Here is a 16,317-nt window from a genome sequence, read left to right on the forward strand (position 1 = left end):
CCTCAGCCACCAACTGGCCCTGGTAATCATCTGGAGCCCCGTCTGCCACCCAGGCTCCACACACAACGAGCGTTCCCTCAGCGGCTGCACAGCACCACAGCTTAGTAACACTGCTGGGGCACCCATTATTTGCACCCACACTGAACCGTGCCGAGCCCCCCGTGTTCCCCCACATCCCGGGGGTCCCTGAGGAGAACCCCCCCCGCCAAACCCCAACCCCTGACAGGACTGAGGGGGGGGGGCGGAGCCACATCCAGACCCCGCCCCCTCCCTGCCTGGCCCTGCCCCCGGCTGTCAGGCGGCGGCCGCCGGTCCCGCGGGCAGGGGCAGGGGCAGGGGCAGGGGCTGGGGCGGCCGCGGGATGCGGCGCTGAGGCAGCGGCGGAGGAGGAGGAGGAGGAGGCGGCTCGGTGGTGGCAGCGGCTCCGCGCTGGAGGCTCCGCGGCGCTGCCTCCCGCAGCCCCATGATGTGCCTGGAAAGCGACGGCTCCTCCGGCAGCAGCCCGGCTTGCGGCGGGCGGCTCCGAGCCGGTGACGAGGAAGAGGAGGAGGAGGAGGAGGAGGAGGAGGAGGAGGAAGAAGAGGAGGGCGAGCGCGGCTGCTGCGGCCGGGGAGCGGAGGGCGAGGTGCAGACGCTGTCGGGCAGCATGAACCCGCCGCCCGAGCGCCCCGCAGCCCGCCGCAAGGCGCCGAGCCTCGGCCGGGCACGCGTGGCCGCCGCCGGCATCCTCAGCGTGGGCAACGTGCTCAACTACCTGGACCGGTACACGGTGGCAGGTGAGGGCAGCGCTGCTTTTTTGGGGCTTTTGGGGCTCCCGGATGGGGTCCCCGGGTGGTATTTGGGGTTTTAGGGTCGGGGCTCGGAGCGCGGTGGGGTTGCGGGGGTCCCGGCTCCGTCTCGCCCTGCGGTGGGTTAGGGTGAGGCGGGCTGCAGCGGCGCCCATTGTGAGCCCCCCTGGTGGTATTGTTCTCTGCTTTGCCTTAATTTTATGGGAAATAAAAGGAGGAGTCCTTTGTTTGGCCGGGCTTGGCACGGCGCTTCTTCTTCGGGCAGCGCCGGCAGCGATGCTGGAGGGGCTGCGGGGTGCCAGCAGCACCCCCGGGCCAGGGGGCAGCACCCGCTGGGGTAACAGCCCCCACGAACACGGGGTGCGAGCCACGCCGAAGGAAAAACCCTTCTCCAGGAGGGTCCCTGCCCCACGGACCTGGCAAGCAGGTGCCAGCAGCACTGGGATGGGCGCTGGGGCATCGCGCTGCACCTTGCGGGGCGCCTCTCGCCTTCGAGCCGGGCGCTGCCAGCCCCAGCGAGCCCAGGTTTGGACACGAACGCGTGCCAGGATGCGCTGCTCAGTCCCCAGAGGGGACTCCTCGTTTATTCCCGTCAGGCGATAGCAGCGGGGAAGAAAACGATCGCCGAAGTTTTTCTAATTAGAAATGAAGTAGGCTTGGCGGCACTCAACTGTCTCGTGTAATTAAGCGTAATGCATATTCTGCGTTTGGCAATACCGATAATTTCTGTCTTCGGAGCTTACAAATGCGTCTGCGCATGCATGAATTTTGCTCTATGCTTATACATACTTTAATCGCTAGGACTCGATGTGGTGTTAAGCAAATCAGCGTATTTGTTTATGCTGCATTAAAATATGTTTGTAGGGCAGTAATAGGGTGCAAGGGATACAAACCCAGTCGTTGCTGTCAGCGTAAGTTGGCCAGGATGGTTTGGTTCTGTTTGCGGTAGCAAAGTGGAAAGGGTTAGAATGAAAATTTACCTGAGTGCTGTTGTGGCTTTTTATTATGATATTTAGACAGGGCTTGCTCCTTCTGGAAATGCAAAGGCCCAGTCTTGGGAGGTACCATGCAGTCACTTGGTCCTCAGCATGTTACAGGAGGAAGCCTGAAGATCCAACATTGCTCTGTTATTAGCCGAGGAAATTGTAGTTTGCTCCCTCACCCTCAAATAGGAATCTCTAGTGCGGAGACTGACCACGAAGCACCATTTTCCTTCCATGCATAGAAAGGTTCCTTTTCAGGAAGCTATCCCCCAGCACGCATACACAGGCTATTTATACATGTGTATATGTATTTAAATCATTATCTTATTCACCTGTTTGTTATGTTACTTTGAGCAACAGTTCTGTCATCACTTTTTTTTGGTCTTCAAGTACAGAATATGTGGGATGCTCTGGCAAGGGAGGGGAGAAGCATCTTCATTTGTGGGAAGGCTGAAAAGTGCCTGACCAAAGAGAGGATAAAAATGCCTGCCTGCTGGGATGTAGCATCACCAGCACTACAGTATTTCTAGGGTAAGCTCTGGCTTGGCAGTACCCAGTAACCGCCCCGTGGAACTTATCTGCTTGCTTTCAGCTTGATAGCAAAGGTTACGAGATCTCCAACATCAGACTTTCCCTTTAGGGACAGCTGGGGGCAGAACCAAGTTTTGCACGACCTATTTGTCTTGTGCTGGTTGGTATTTGTTTTTCAAACTGATGTTTTATAAAGTGCTAATCTGAAACGAGGAACAATTTAAATCTGGTCTAATAGAAGAGCTGTGGTAATAAAATTATATATTTTTGTGCTCAAAGCTGACTTCATAATGAAGCCTTCTTTAAAAGCAATCTTTGCTTTTATTTGTTGAGTCTCAGTGCATACCACATACTTATGTGACGTGCACTTGCATATGAATCAAGCTAGCACTTTGAATATTCAGTTCATGTCTCAAGACAGGTAATAATTAGTGAACACAACTCTTCAGACCTTCAAAGTACGTTGCAAATATGAATTGTTGCAGCAACATAATAAGGTGCTTTAACACTAGCCACATTACGGCAGGGGAAGTAGCATGAGAAGTTACGACTCACCTAAGGCCAGTGACCTGCTGTGAGAACTGTGTTAATTCCTGGTTCCAGCTCCATCCGAAAAAAGTGTTCAGGAGCGGCGGTACCGATGGAAACTGGTTCCTGGGGGCTTGTGTCTCCAGGGTGATCCCTGCTGTGGGTTCTCTGAGGTCAAATAAGAGTTGACCTTTGTCATTAACCTTTCTCTTGGTGTCCTGTACGAGTCCTCTGCCCATTTTTTTTTCTCTTTTTTAAAGGAAAACTTTAGGACTTCCTGAAATGCCCCAAAGTGGTCAGTAGGCAGCTGACTGACAGACATGAGCAGAGAACCTGGTTGTTTGGCCATGATGCTAAAAGTATGCCTTCTGTCTTATTTTAAAACTTAATTCACAGCCGTTTTGGTCTTCCTGGTCACAGATGCACGTTTTTAAAGCAGGTATATATTTAGTTAAAGTCATCATATTTAGAAAAGATGATGATCTGTGGAATTCTTTGTGGCAGATGTAATTCTCAGAGCATCTTCTGCTATTTTCTAACTAACCTACACCAGTTAGATAATACACATCCAGTCAGTGCAGGGAGCTCTTATGTAACAGAAAGAAATTGGAGGCTGCCCTCTCCCATGGCACTTCTTGCTCCTCATTGCTAAAAGGTGGACAGCAAATGCAGTGTTTCTTGGTGTTTATGCTCTTACTTCTGAATATAAAGATTGTGTATAGTGAGTTTTTTCAGGGTAATCTTTTTTCAGGTGCAGCAAAGAAAGAAGTAGGTACCTGTTTCCCTAGTTCTGGTTTCAAGGACGTCCCATTACAGGTGAAAGACATTTGGGACGGGATGTGCCTTATGGTATCTGGGACATTCAGTGACAAAACTGGAGTGCAGTTGGAGATGTGGGACACGCACAGCTTTACACCTGACACTGAGTTGAGGCTCTTTTGGGAATACGCAGTAAAACTGGGCCTCTGCTGAGGACCGTCCTATTTCCTATGGTTTAAGAATAAGTTTCTTCCAATACTTTCAAAATAAAAAGCCTGGATAGTGATATTGAATCTTTCAGAACCGTCCTAATGTTGGTGCGGAGCTGAGAATTCCCACTGCGTATGGGGAATATTAGAATATAATGATATTTGGGAGAAGCTCTCCCAGACAAAATGTGGGAGTGCCTCTACTGTGGCTCTTATAAAGAAAAGATTGAAAACAGTGCTGAACATTACTGACTTGAAGGGAAATGATCCTCTGCAATTTTCTTAATAGGTCTTTGATCATACCGAAAACAGTTGCCTGTGGAAAGAGCGTTCTTTCAAAGAGCCGTGATATTTTGTTGCTATTAGAAAAACAAAAAATAAGGAAAAGGGAAGATTAGCAGTTATGAAATCCTTGTAGATTGCCTGTGACACTATAGCATTTCAGCCATCTAGCGATGCTGGGACATATCCTCTTCCTTAATGAAGTTTTGGGAAAAGTCATCTTACCTTCAGAAGCTTGGAATGCGGTTTTGCAATTATGCCACGAATGACCTTTTACTGTGCCTGCTGTTGACGATGAAAATAGTCTTGCTTCATTTAGGGTGTCACCTCCACCTTCTAATTCAGACGCTACTTCCTGGCATTTCTGTAGTGCCTTTAATTTAAAGGTAATGATTTAATTAAGCTGGAGAACTCCCCAGCGAAGTAAATGAGTCTTACTATCCCACTACAGAAGGGGAAGAGTTGTAGAGTGTCGGCGAGTTGCCCATGGTAATGTAGTTAGTGGCAGTCCTGGCTGGGACGAGTCCATCCTTGAGATTCTCTGTCCCTGTGACGCAGTAAGCCATAGGCTTTGGTCTGGTGTTTTTGTCTTGTAAATGTCTGTAACTTGCTAATAACCATATTTGTGTTAATTAGCCTCCCATTACAACACATAGTTGCAAATACCATTCTTTGAAGATACACACACATGCAAATGATTACTGAAAGTTGAAAGTCAAGTTTAAAACTATGTAGTACAAGCTATAACTGAAGGGTTAGGAAGGGTTCAAAACTAACTCCAAATGCCAAGACATTCAGGAGTTTATGAGGCAAAACTGCTTTCTGTAATTTGTGAATTCACGTTTGCAATTGTAATCTATTACCTTAATGTGTGAAATCTTAGACTGCATGAATATCATTCATGTTTCGTACTGAATGGTCTTCATGCAATCTAAGTATCACACAGGTAGTGGGATAAAGGGAGCCCCTTATCCCGACTGTAACAAGACTATGCTCAGTGCTTATATTTTCAGGGAGGAAACCATTAAGTGGCAGTGCAAGCTCTTCATTTTTCATCTAGTGAAGCTAATCTGAGTCTTGCTATTACCTAGGATTCAGCTGTAGAAGGAGTGCAATGCTGGCAAACACTAAGAAAGGATGCTTGAGCCAGTGGTGTCAGTAGCTCACAGACACGAGAATTTGGAAAGGAACAACAGTATTTTTTTTTTGCTTGGGCACCTGTTACTGGCTCAGAATTCAAGAAGTGCTGCAGTGTGAACAAAAGCCGGGAGGACTAAAACTCACACACTTCAGAAACGAGCAATAGAAATCACTCTGCAGCGCGACGGCGAAGCCTGTGTAGTAGCATCTGGTTCTCTAATGTTGTCTTTCCCCTGTGCGATGGGCTTTCCTGCATCGTCAGCTACTTCCTGTTTGCTGCCTCTTATGCCAGTTGGCAGGATTTGTTCCTGAGTATTTTACATTTCAAGTGAAGTCTTATTATGTTTAATCATAGTATTTTTCTTCCTTGTGATGTAGATTTGCCAGATAGTTACTATCTTTGTTATTATGTGCAGATTTTCCTGTTTGCCTCTGAGATCCTCTTTTATGCCTGTTGATTTATTTTATCCCTAAAGCATCCAAGCATTCACAGTCAGTGAATATGGGCTTTATTACATGGAGTTAAGGTCCTCATAAATATTCAGTGCATTCTTAAGAATGTGATGATCTTATTAGTCCCTTGATCTCTGAGACTGTCAATATTAGAAGCTGTGTGGAGAAGCTTCTCTGGTCAAAGGGGTAGGAATTCTGTAATCATTCCTGCAGGACTTTTCAAATATCATGCCAAGCTATAATATGGTTAAATTCCATCAGTCACCTTGTTTTCAGATGTCCCTATTTATCATATATTTACTCTTTATTACTTCTCATTGACTGTACACCAGAAGCAGCTAAACTGCACACTAGGTAGCATGGTAGACTACTAGGTTCAGTAGACATTGGTAAAAGACAGTGACTTTGCCATAACATGAAAGTCCTCAGCTCTTGCTTTATATCTTTAGAGAAGGTGACCCTGTGGTGCAGGGGAACTTACGACTGAAATATGGTGTGATAAAATGTTGCCTGAATCAAAGTTTGTAAAGATGTGAAGATCTTGAGGTACTTTATTATAAAGGTTCTGCTAATAGATTTTAGGGTTTGTGACACCTATTCAGGAGATTCAGCGGGAAACCACAGTTTTATTTTACAGATAGAAATTAAGAACTTTGGAGATCAGAACTTTTGCTGAGTTGCTTGTTGGCATCATCATTGCTCTACGTGTACTAATTATAGGCAAGGACCCTGTAGTGCAGCTCCTGCTGAACAAGACAGTGCACCCACAGTACTTATAATCCACATGCATCAGTGTTTTGGGCTTAGGTGGCAAGGTTTTGGTAGCAGGGGAGCTGCGGGGCTGGCATCTGTGAGCAGAGCCCAGCAGCTGCCCCATGTCAGATCAGAGCCAGATCCAAAAGGGACCTGCTGCTGGCCAGAGCCAAGCCTGTAAGAGATGCTGGTTGTGCCTCTGGGAGAGCAAAAAGGGAAAAACCTGCTGCATGACAGCAGCTGGGAGAGAGGAGTGAGAGCACGTAGAGAGCCAGCCCTGCAGCCCCCAAGGTGAGGGCAGGAGGTGCTCCAGGCAGGCAGCAGCAGTTCCCCTGCGGCCTGTGGAGAGGCCCCTGGTGGAGCAGGCTGTCCCCCTGCAGCCCATGGGTCCCACATGGAGCAGATCTCCATGCTGCAGCCCATGGAGGAGCCCCTGATGGAGCAGGTGGATGTGGCCTGGAGGAGGCTGCGGCCCATGGAGAGCCCCTGCAGGAGCAGGCCCCGGGGCAGAGCTGCAGCCCGTGGAGAGGAGCCCACGCAGGAGCAGCGGGTCTGGGGGGAGATGCAACCCATGGGGGACCCATGCTGGAGCAGTTTGCTTCTGAAGGATGGATCCAGACCCCTGTGGGAGCAGGTTTTGAAGAGCTGCTGCCTGTGGGAAGCCCCTGGACCCCACGTGGAGCAGGGGCAGAGTGAGGATGAAGGAGTGGCAGAAACGAAGCATAAGGGACTCACCTCAGCCCCCATTCCCCAGCGCTGCCTGGGGGGAAGCAATGGTGAGGGTGGGTGGTGGAGAGGTGCTCTTAGTTCTCACTGCTCTACTCTGTTATCTGTAGGCAATAAATTGCATTAATCTCCCTTATGCTGAGTCTGGTCTGCCCATGATGGTAATTGGCGAGTGATCTCCCTGTCTTTATCTCAGCCTCTGAGCTTTCTTTTCATCATAGCTTCTCCCCTTGTTCTGTAGAGGAGGGGCAGCGGTGGAGCTTAGCTAGCTATCGGTGTGAAGCCACCACAGTCAAGAGATACCAGAGGGCTGTAGGCCACAGAGCCTGAGGGAAATGAGACACCGGAGAGGTTAGTGTAAGGAGCCCCAGCAGAGAAGCTGGTATGTCCTTCTGTAGGCAGCACAGCCAGAAACTGGGGAGGGATTCGAGGGAAGGCAACGGAAACAATCAGCAGGTGTCTGCAGGCAACATCTACCAAACATGATGAGCATCATAGCAAAAAGCATGAACGTGCCATGGGAAATGGGAGATGGAGGATGACATCTTTCTCTCTAGTTGAGTTCTCTGGAAATTGGTGCTGTGGATGTAGGGTGTTAGGTGTTTCAGAGAAAAAAATAATGAATGTTCAAAATCAGTTCTACGCAGGACCTATGAAATGCCTTAGGGGCCATGGAAGTTAATGGGAGTTGAGCAGGATGGGCTTGGGCTCAGAGCCCAAAGAGATGCAGTGATGTGAACAACTCCTGGTTTCTAGAGAGGTTTGGGTATAGAAGGTGGCACGGGCTTCTCATGAAAACTGTATTCTTGGTGAACTGGTCTGAATTTCTTGGTCTGAAAGTCAAGAAGCACATCTGAGACAGGTACGGGCAAAACAAAAGCAAAAGCTTGACAGCGAAGTAAAACCAAGCCCCTTAGTTCTGATTTATGACTTCTAGAAAACCTCCCTTTGAGTTTGGTACTATTAAAATAGCTTGGCATGCTATTTATAGACTGAACGAGTACTGTACTTAGAATTGGCGTGTGCAGTAGGCATCTCATACACACATTTTCTTTTTTTTTTGACACGTTTGCTTGCATTGTTGTTTTGTGGGTGTTTGTCTTGTGTAACCCAGCTATTTCTGTAGGGTTGCAGAGAGAGGAAGTGAAAGGGAGGGAACACGAGTTTCCCTGCTTTTGGTTTTACAGCAGTATAAATAATCAGGAAAGTGAGAATATAAGGGATCCCGGATGGGCTGTGGGATCCTTCACTTCACAAAGCAACAGGTCATTGCTTTGGACCTGTTCCCAGTCAGGAGAGGCTGAAGGTTTCTTCTGGAGGGCTCTGTGCTGGTTTCTTCCCTTCTCTTCATGATGCGCTGTGTTTCATGAAAGCCTCCACACAAGACAACCAGCATGTTGTCTCTCAAAATATAGAACTGCAACAACAAACAAGGTGGTGAGGGTGATGTTTCAGCTCCCACCTGTACTTTGCTTTTGAGGGAACACGTGTCAGTCACCCCTCTGCAGAACTGCAGATTTTCTGTCACAACTGAAAGTCCCAGAACAACTTTCCCTGAAGGGAAGGGACAGAAAGAAAACAGACAGAAGAAAAACTCAGCTTTATGCCTCGCCATACCTGAATGCAGCGGTATGAATATGCCATGCTTGTGTTGTTGGTGAACAGAATCTTTTTTTATTTTTTTTTTTAATATCTTTCCTATGCTTCTGCTTGTGGCCAGCAGCTGCAGTGGCTGATCAGAGTAGTGCAGGGAGAAGATCGGGGCTATACAGAGCAAAGCTGCAGTAGCAGCTTGGAGCTTGGCTGGCAGAATGAGAGAAGCACATGGTGGAATGAAAATCCCTTCAGCCTTGGCATGTGATGGTGTTTCTTTATTTTTATTTTAAGGCTGCGTTGAGCCAAAACTGCTCTAATCCATTTTATTCCTTGTTCAGGCTTTTGCCCATAATTAAGTAAATAACAGAACACAGTTAATTATTTCTGTTTCATAGCTTTCAATTTTCTTGAGTCGCATTAGAAACACATCGTTACTGCCGTAGAATGTGAGCCCTGTGCTCGTGGCGACATGGAAAACAACAAGAGTGGATGAGCTGACAGGTGACAGGACTTGGGGCTGTGTGGAGCCTGCAGGGCTTGAATTAAACTTACCTGCAGGTTTGCTTTGATTCCTGTGGCTGTCCTGTGATCTGCACTCTGCATATTTTCATTCCAGAGAGGAGATCCTTTGGGAGAGACTACCAACAAAGCAGTGCAGATCCCAAAAAGGGGGGGGTCATGCCCTGTTTGGTACATGCAATTTTTGCTTTCTTCTGTCTGTCACCTCTTTATTTCATGATCTGGGCCTGTGTTGTGGTGATGACCTTGGATGTTGTGCATTTATGCTGGTGTATAGAGTTGCTTTAGTGCAGTTTTTCTACCAGGTGTGCAGTTTGGGAAGCTTAGGAACAGCTGTTTGCTCTTGCTGTATTCCTCTTCAGTGAGAATTTTTTTTTTTTTTTTTAATTTGAATATGTGTGACTATAACAGGATATTGGTGCTTTTTTTTTTTTTTTTTGCCTTTTTTTTTTTTTTTTTCTCCCCAACAAGGTACTAGATTCTCCATTTTATATTGCTGTTAGCGTTGGGTTGTCTTCTCCAACAGACCCATATTTCATATTGCAACCCATATCCCAGCTGGACCCCTGCAGCGTGAGGAGCTAAATACCCTGACGTGGCACCAGCCGACCAAGCTCCGCTGCCGTCCAGTAATAATTTAAGTAATTGGGCAGCTCGGGGTGGGGAGTGCTGGTTCTGGGACACTCGCTCAGGACTGCTTGAGGTGTGTAGGGCAGGGACTAATTTTGTGCAGTTCCAAGCATACTGTCAGTGCTAAATAATAATTAATATAGAATTGCAACACTATTAATAAATATCACCTGTGTAGGTTAGGAAACAAACTTTGCAATAAAGAAAAATGATTTCTTCATTATTTTTTGTTCCTGACACACCAATGCGGTTCCTAAAGAGCTGTCATTGCGTGTGTTTGTGTGTTAAGCTATTAGAGCTCAAATACTGCTGCAGCTATATGACTGTCAAAACACCTATAATGGTCTTGTTATTCCATCCAGCAGCCAGAAATGCTGACTAACTTTCAGGATAACAATCTTTTATATATTCAGGAAACAAAATACCCACGGGCCACTGGTGACTGACAGCTACAGTGCTCTGATTAGAGCTGACAGTTCCTGATCAGCTCTGTCTTGGATGTGTTAGTCTCTTTTCTGATGGGGAAGGGAAGGACAAAAGCAATGCATTGTGATAGAATCAGGAGATAAGATTTTTTTTTTATTTTTATTTTTCCCTTTGCAATTTTAAAGGAATTTGTGACTCAGAACTACCAAACATAGTACCCAGGTAATAGTGCTTGGAAGAGCAACCACTGATCTCTCCGTGATGGCTTTCCCATAATGGGGTATGGAAAATACTAAGGTGCCAATTTCCAGTTGTTGATTTTAGCTGTAACAACAATGTGCTGCGATTCCTGAGCTTCTGATGATGGGCAATTAAGCAATGGCCACTGAACAGTGTGGGGTTTTTTTGTTTGTTTTCTTCCAAACAGTATTAATACAAAGGAGAAAATGATTTTCCCCCTAAATGAGAGGAATCCCACTGTTGTGTTCACTTGTGCTTGCATGCAATCTGCATAAACAATCTCATAATCCCTAATAAAAAACCTGGAGTCATGGGTCACAGCGTGATGTTGGGTGATAGCTCTGGGCAAAGGTTGGGCACTTGCCCACTAGCCCTCTCTGCCCTTTCATCGGGCCTTTTTCCCCAACAGCATTCCTTAGCTGTTGAGGGAATAACAAACTTCATTTCATTTACCAATGTGTTCATTTAATTTGCATTTTTATATGCTTGCAGATGCTGGATGCTCACAAGCACTGTGCAGCATTATTCCTCATGTGCTGCGGTGCGCTTGCCAGCTCTGTGGTGCACTTTGAACTGTTCAGAAGCACTGAAAAGCACTGAAATGCATTCGATAGATGTAAGATATAATATATCAAATAATGAGTTTACTGCGCTTCCCTATTTCATTACAACAGTGGCTTGGTAACAGCTAAAACTTAGTCGCTCATCATTTCCTTCAGAAAACCTGTATTTGGATTTAGGCATAAATTGCACCTCTTGCATGTGGGCAAATTCCAGCTTGGCATAAAGGACGTCATGTGCAGCTATTTTCTGAGTTAGGTAAGTGCCTGGTTTTGTAAGCTAGTGCACTGTTTGAGACTTGCACCAACACCCATGAAGCTGGGTGGACCTTTCGCTACTTACTGAAATAAATTTTGTCTCCAAGTTGTTGGGGTTGGAGGCATCTTTCTCAAAGAAATAAACCTGTAAGTCCCAGCAGTTAGAGGTGCTGTGCAAGGGGAACAGCTGCTCTTCTTGGAGCTCACTTCTAGCCCAAACACATTTGTTGAGTCATTGCATGTGGCCCTTCCACAGGGTCTGAGTCTCTCATGCCATGCTTAAGTGAAATGTTTTTGTTTTTGATTTTGTTTTGTAACAGTTTTTGAAAGCTCTTTTGCTAAAACAGTTTTCCAAGAAGGATTAAAATTACCTTTATCATTAAAGGTGTGCTAAGATGCATGTGAAATTAAGGCCTTTTTTGGCAGCTATTTATGGTGCAGTTGGTGAATTTTGTTACTAAGCCTCCAAAACTATCAGTTTTTTGGACCACGGCTTGAGAGGGATTGCAGCAGTAGCTGAAGAACATGGAGATGAATCCTTTCTGCTCTGCTCTTCATTGTTCTTGTTAAACTTGTTTTTTCTCTCCCTATTCAGCAATGCTTCTGTATTCATAATAACTTTCAAAATCATGTTAAAATATATATAATGGTATAAATGTCAAAAACTGAGTGCCTGATCGCAAGCTTACATTTGCCTCAAAAATGTACACTTAAATCACTTGCATCACTGAAAGCCACTTTACTTCCTCAGAACAAATTAGCAGTAGAGCTGTGTTAGCACCTGGCTTCTTGAATAAAAAGGCAAGTTCTGTGAGTGGCTGGAAAGAGGTTTCTAGCTGTAAGCACACCTAATACAGTCTGAATTAGGATTTAACCTGCTTGATTTAGATATTTATTTGAGCTTTATTACACTCTCCCTTCACATTTTCCATGTGAATATGAAATATGTTCATCACCATTTAGTAATTACTGGACTCAGTAACCGGACAATATTTGTTTTTATTCACTCCAAGACTTGTGCAACGGAGCTGTAAGCTGTTTCAGTCTTGAGTGGGAGAGATTTCTTATGCAACCACTGTCTGTAGTGAGAGAAGAGTGTGCGGAACAAGCAGAGCCTTGGGAGAGCTCAGTCTGGCTGCCTGGCCATGGACACTCAGCCCCCGGGCTTTGCCTGGCTGCCAGAAGCCAACAGGTAGGATTGGTCGTGGTGCAGACATCACAAGTTAGTAGACTGAAATCACTGATCCCATAATTCAGCTGTTTCTAAATTTCATCAATCACACTTCTGGCTGCCAAAACAAATGTTTTTCAGCCTTTCATTTTTCCTGGTAGATTAAAACAAAGACATATTTTTTTTTTTTTTTAAATGCATGAATTTTGCTGTAGCAAAGGAAAATGGTGAGAGGAAACTACCAGCAGCACTGGTTTTCCACCATTTTCAGTTCTTTCCTATGCATGAATAAGGCTTGCTTTCACATTTTTTTTTAACATATTTTTTATTTTTCATCAATGGCATTGACATCATATAGAGGATTACTGTTTGCAGCTTCCAGTTGAACACATTGACTCCATTTTCCTTTGCTGGTGTTGAGTTGTAAAGGCAAGAGACCTAAAATATAGACATTACAGTCATGCAGAAAGTTTCTATTTAAAAAAACTTATAAAACTAAGTATGGTGGTTCTAAAATATACTTGCTCTTTTATAATTACACACTTTAGATATTAATACATGTAATTTTGAAAGTGTAATTTAGACTCCGGTAGGTAGCATCACGACGATTTTAAGGTAGGTTTAAAAAAAAAAAAGTGCCTAAATATCTTGACAAGAGCAATTTTCTTCTTTAGGATCTTCCTGGGTTTAGTATGGAGGACCGGATCCTAGACTGTGGTGAGGTTTTTTTGTTTTTGTTTTTAATTTTGAGCCAGGACAGCAGAGGCTGAATTGATCCGTCTCTTAAAGAAACAGCCTCAGGGTGCTCCCGTAGGATTTCAGGACTGGAGGGAAGCAAGAGCACACTTTGGGTACATGCAGTTGGCCAGTTACAGCTCAAAAAGAGGCTTGTGGCAGCTCTTAAAAAGCCAGTTAATAAAAGAGTTGCTAGCAAGTGTTATGGACAAAGCGTGTCAGTCTGTGCGTGTGCTGGTGTGCTCACAACCAGACTCCAGACTCCCCTGCTCTGTATTTCTCTGAAAACATTAGTTTCCCTTTAAATCTGGGATAGTGTCTTTCCAGTCAAAATTGCTATGTGGCATGTGGTTTGCTGAGGGGAAAGCAAGTAATTTGTTGTCTACCGGGCGATCGTGCCATGTCAGCTGTCTGATCCCCCTGTAATTTCGCTGTGGACCACTGCTCAGATCCCCTGCTGCTGAGCATGCAGCTGCATGAGCCCTTTACGTTCAGCATGGGTGCTTGGAGGGTCCTCACTCTTTATTTCCTTCTTTCCCTCCCCCAGGCTGTCACTTGTGTGTAATCAAATTAAGCAGTGGCACCAGCCCCAGCAGAGAAGAGCCCCTCTGTTAGAAGGCAGGCAGTCCCTTTAGAGTTTGCTCGTAGATTTCATCATTTGCACCTGCCTTTACTGGCTACTGATCCGACCTTGCCTGCCAGCAGCCTGTGCTGATAAGTGGTCCCTGTTCCTTCTGTCTCAATTAAGAGTTTTAAGGAGACTTCTTTACTTGCCAGTCTCCTAAAGCTTGTCTTTGTCCACAAACACGCTGCATTATATTTTTACAGGGTCCAGTTGAACAGTGCTTTCAGCGCATGTAAGGAACACTAGAAAGGGCACTGTTAGAGGTTTCTGTTAAATACATAAAGAGCGGCAGCAGCCCAAATCACCAGCGACTGGTGTCAAGCGATAGCTGTGTGAGGATGCTGGGTGATCTGGGGCAGTCATTCGTGGCACGCTGCAGGTTTTTATTTGAAATTCTCTGTAAGTTGTAAGGCCTGGCTTGCTGTCTCTAGACATTGTGGGCCTAGGGCTGCTGTCCCTGCCTGGACAGGGCCCCGTGGGCCAGACACACTTCTGCCTTGGCAGCAGCCGATGGGTGTGAAATGGCCTTTGGGCTGTGTGATGGGGGAAATCAGGCTGTGACAGGGGAAATTCAGGCTGGATATCAGGAAGAAGTTCTTCACCTAGAGGGTTGTCGCCCACTGGAACAGGCTCCCCAGGGACGCAGTCATGGCACCAGGCCTGTCGGAGTTTAAGAGGTGTTTGGACTGTGCACTTAGTCACATGGTCTGAATTTTTGGATAGACCTGTGTGGTGCCAGGGGTTGGACTCAATCCTTGTGGGTCCCTTCCGACTGGGGATATTCTGTGATGCTGTGACTGCACAGGTCCTTCTGTCCTGCCCCTCACTGCCTGAGGCAGCCCTTGGAGCCCCAGCAGCCATCACTTTCTCAATGTTGAAGTTGAAAACCATTTCCTCCACCATCACCTACAGGTGTTTCCCTATGTTATGAAGCCATCTCGTTTTAATATCTTTCATTGCAAAGTATTCACTTCTTTCTATCCAGCACTTCTTGGCTCCACACAGCCTGTGTCCGCTCTTTTTCTCTCATTAAAATCATGAACTCAGCACCGTGTGGAGGAACTTTCTGAGGGGCCTGCTCAGCAGACTGCAGCAGTTGGTTTATGTTGGGGTTTGCTACTGCAGCCCCCTCACCAGGAATAATTTTGCTGCTATGCTTTCATTTGGGTGATGGATATTGCAAATTCCTCTGGGGGGGATGCAGAGGTACCTGTGCCCCCAGAGAGGGAACCTCTGTGCCAGAGCTGGAGCGTACTGTGGGGCTTGCCGCCTTGTTTCTGCTATTGCGTGTTAAAAGCATGAGTCTAGCTGCTAAATACCTCCCCTTGGTGATTGCTAAATGTAGTTCCTTATGTATAAGCAAGCTCAAACAATAGAAAATATATGAAATATGAGCCCTTTCTTTGTGCTCGGGTGGGAACATTCATCTCGCTTTGGTGAGGAACGTTCACCTCACGTTTCCGAACATTGTGTTCAGCAGATGAGCCGCTTCCTCCTCCTCCTTCAGCTTTTGGTTTCTCCTTGGAGAAAGGGCTGAGAGGCAGTGCTAAGATGGACTGTTAGAGTAATTATGGAAAGGAGCGGGCATAGTTTTAAAGATGCTGTTGTGTGATTTCATTGTTACTGGATGGAGGAGGGGAAGATTGGTGTGGTCTTTGTTTTCACACAGTGTGGTCTACTGACATGTAGATGAGCAAGAGTCACCCTGGGAAAGAGTTGCCTTCAGACTCTAGCCGTGTCCCCAGCTGGAGAGAAGAGCCATCATACAAGGAAACCTGAAATATGTTTATATCCCACAGCTGGCATCCTTCTCTCAAGCTGAGCACTTACAAAGATTACAGAAATTTTCATGTTGTCTTTGCTGCGTGACTCTGTCGCTGCATTAAATTTGCTGAGAGGAACCTCCTTGTACGCACATGGGCATAATTTCACACAACCTAAGGCAATGAGATTAAATTACGGAGAAACTTGTTTTCTAAACAGTTGCTCTCAGCCCAGTTTCGCAGAGACTTTAATAAGACAAACAACAAATAGAAAAACTTTTTTTTTTTTTTTAAAAAAAAAAAAAACCCTTAAAATAGAGATGAGGTTAAAAGGAGACTATCTAATTTTGTTTGCATTGTGGTCCTAATTTGTCGCTCCTGGTGACTTGAATTCCTCACAAATTGCTGGTTTGTCTGCAGATCTGTAATTCCCAAATGCTGTAATTTTGCCCTTAGAAATGTTGGCCACTGGTAGCTCTTTCTGAGTTGGAATTTTGAATGACTTAAATTCCCCTGCATGGTCTTTTTCTGTTTAACCTAGGTGGAGACTTTTGCCTCCTGAGGAGTGGGAGGTATAGGAGGTACCCCCTGTATGTCTAAAGAAGGTGCTTACATTGCCTGTTGGCTGGAGGAGAGGACTGT

The 16,317-nt window shown here is 45.9% G+C and overlaps 1 protein-coding gene across 3 annotated transcripts in view; it reads left to right on the forward strand.

Annotated features, from left to right (window-relative positions):
* The first annotated feature begins 324 nt into the window (after positions 1 to 324).
* LOC101791126 (sphingosine-1-phosphate transporter SPNS2) overlaps positions 325 to 16,317 on the forward strand; it is a 135,321-nt gene continuing 119,328 nt past the window's right edge. For all 3 annotated transcript variants that reach the window (XR_003492749.3, XR_005260377.2, XM_027445956.3), the window contains exon 1: positions 325 to 776. Coding sequence is in view for 1 of the 3 variants with exons in the window: in XM_027445956.3 (XP_027301757.3) it covers positions 464 to 776 (313 nt within the window). In the remaining 2 variants the exon portion in view is untranslated. The remainder of the gene's footprint in view (positions 777 to 16,317) is intronic.

Source organism: Anas platyrhynchos, chromosome 20, assembly GCF_047663525.1.
Source record: "Anas platyrhynchos isolate ZD024472 breed Pekin duck chromosome 20, IASCAAS_PekinDuck_T2T, whole genome shotgun sequence".
Lineage (NCBI taxonomy): Eukaryota > Metazoa > Chordata > Aves > Anseriformes > Anatidae > Anas > Anas platyrhynchos.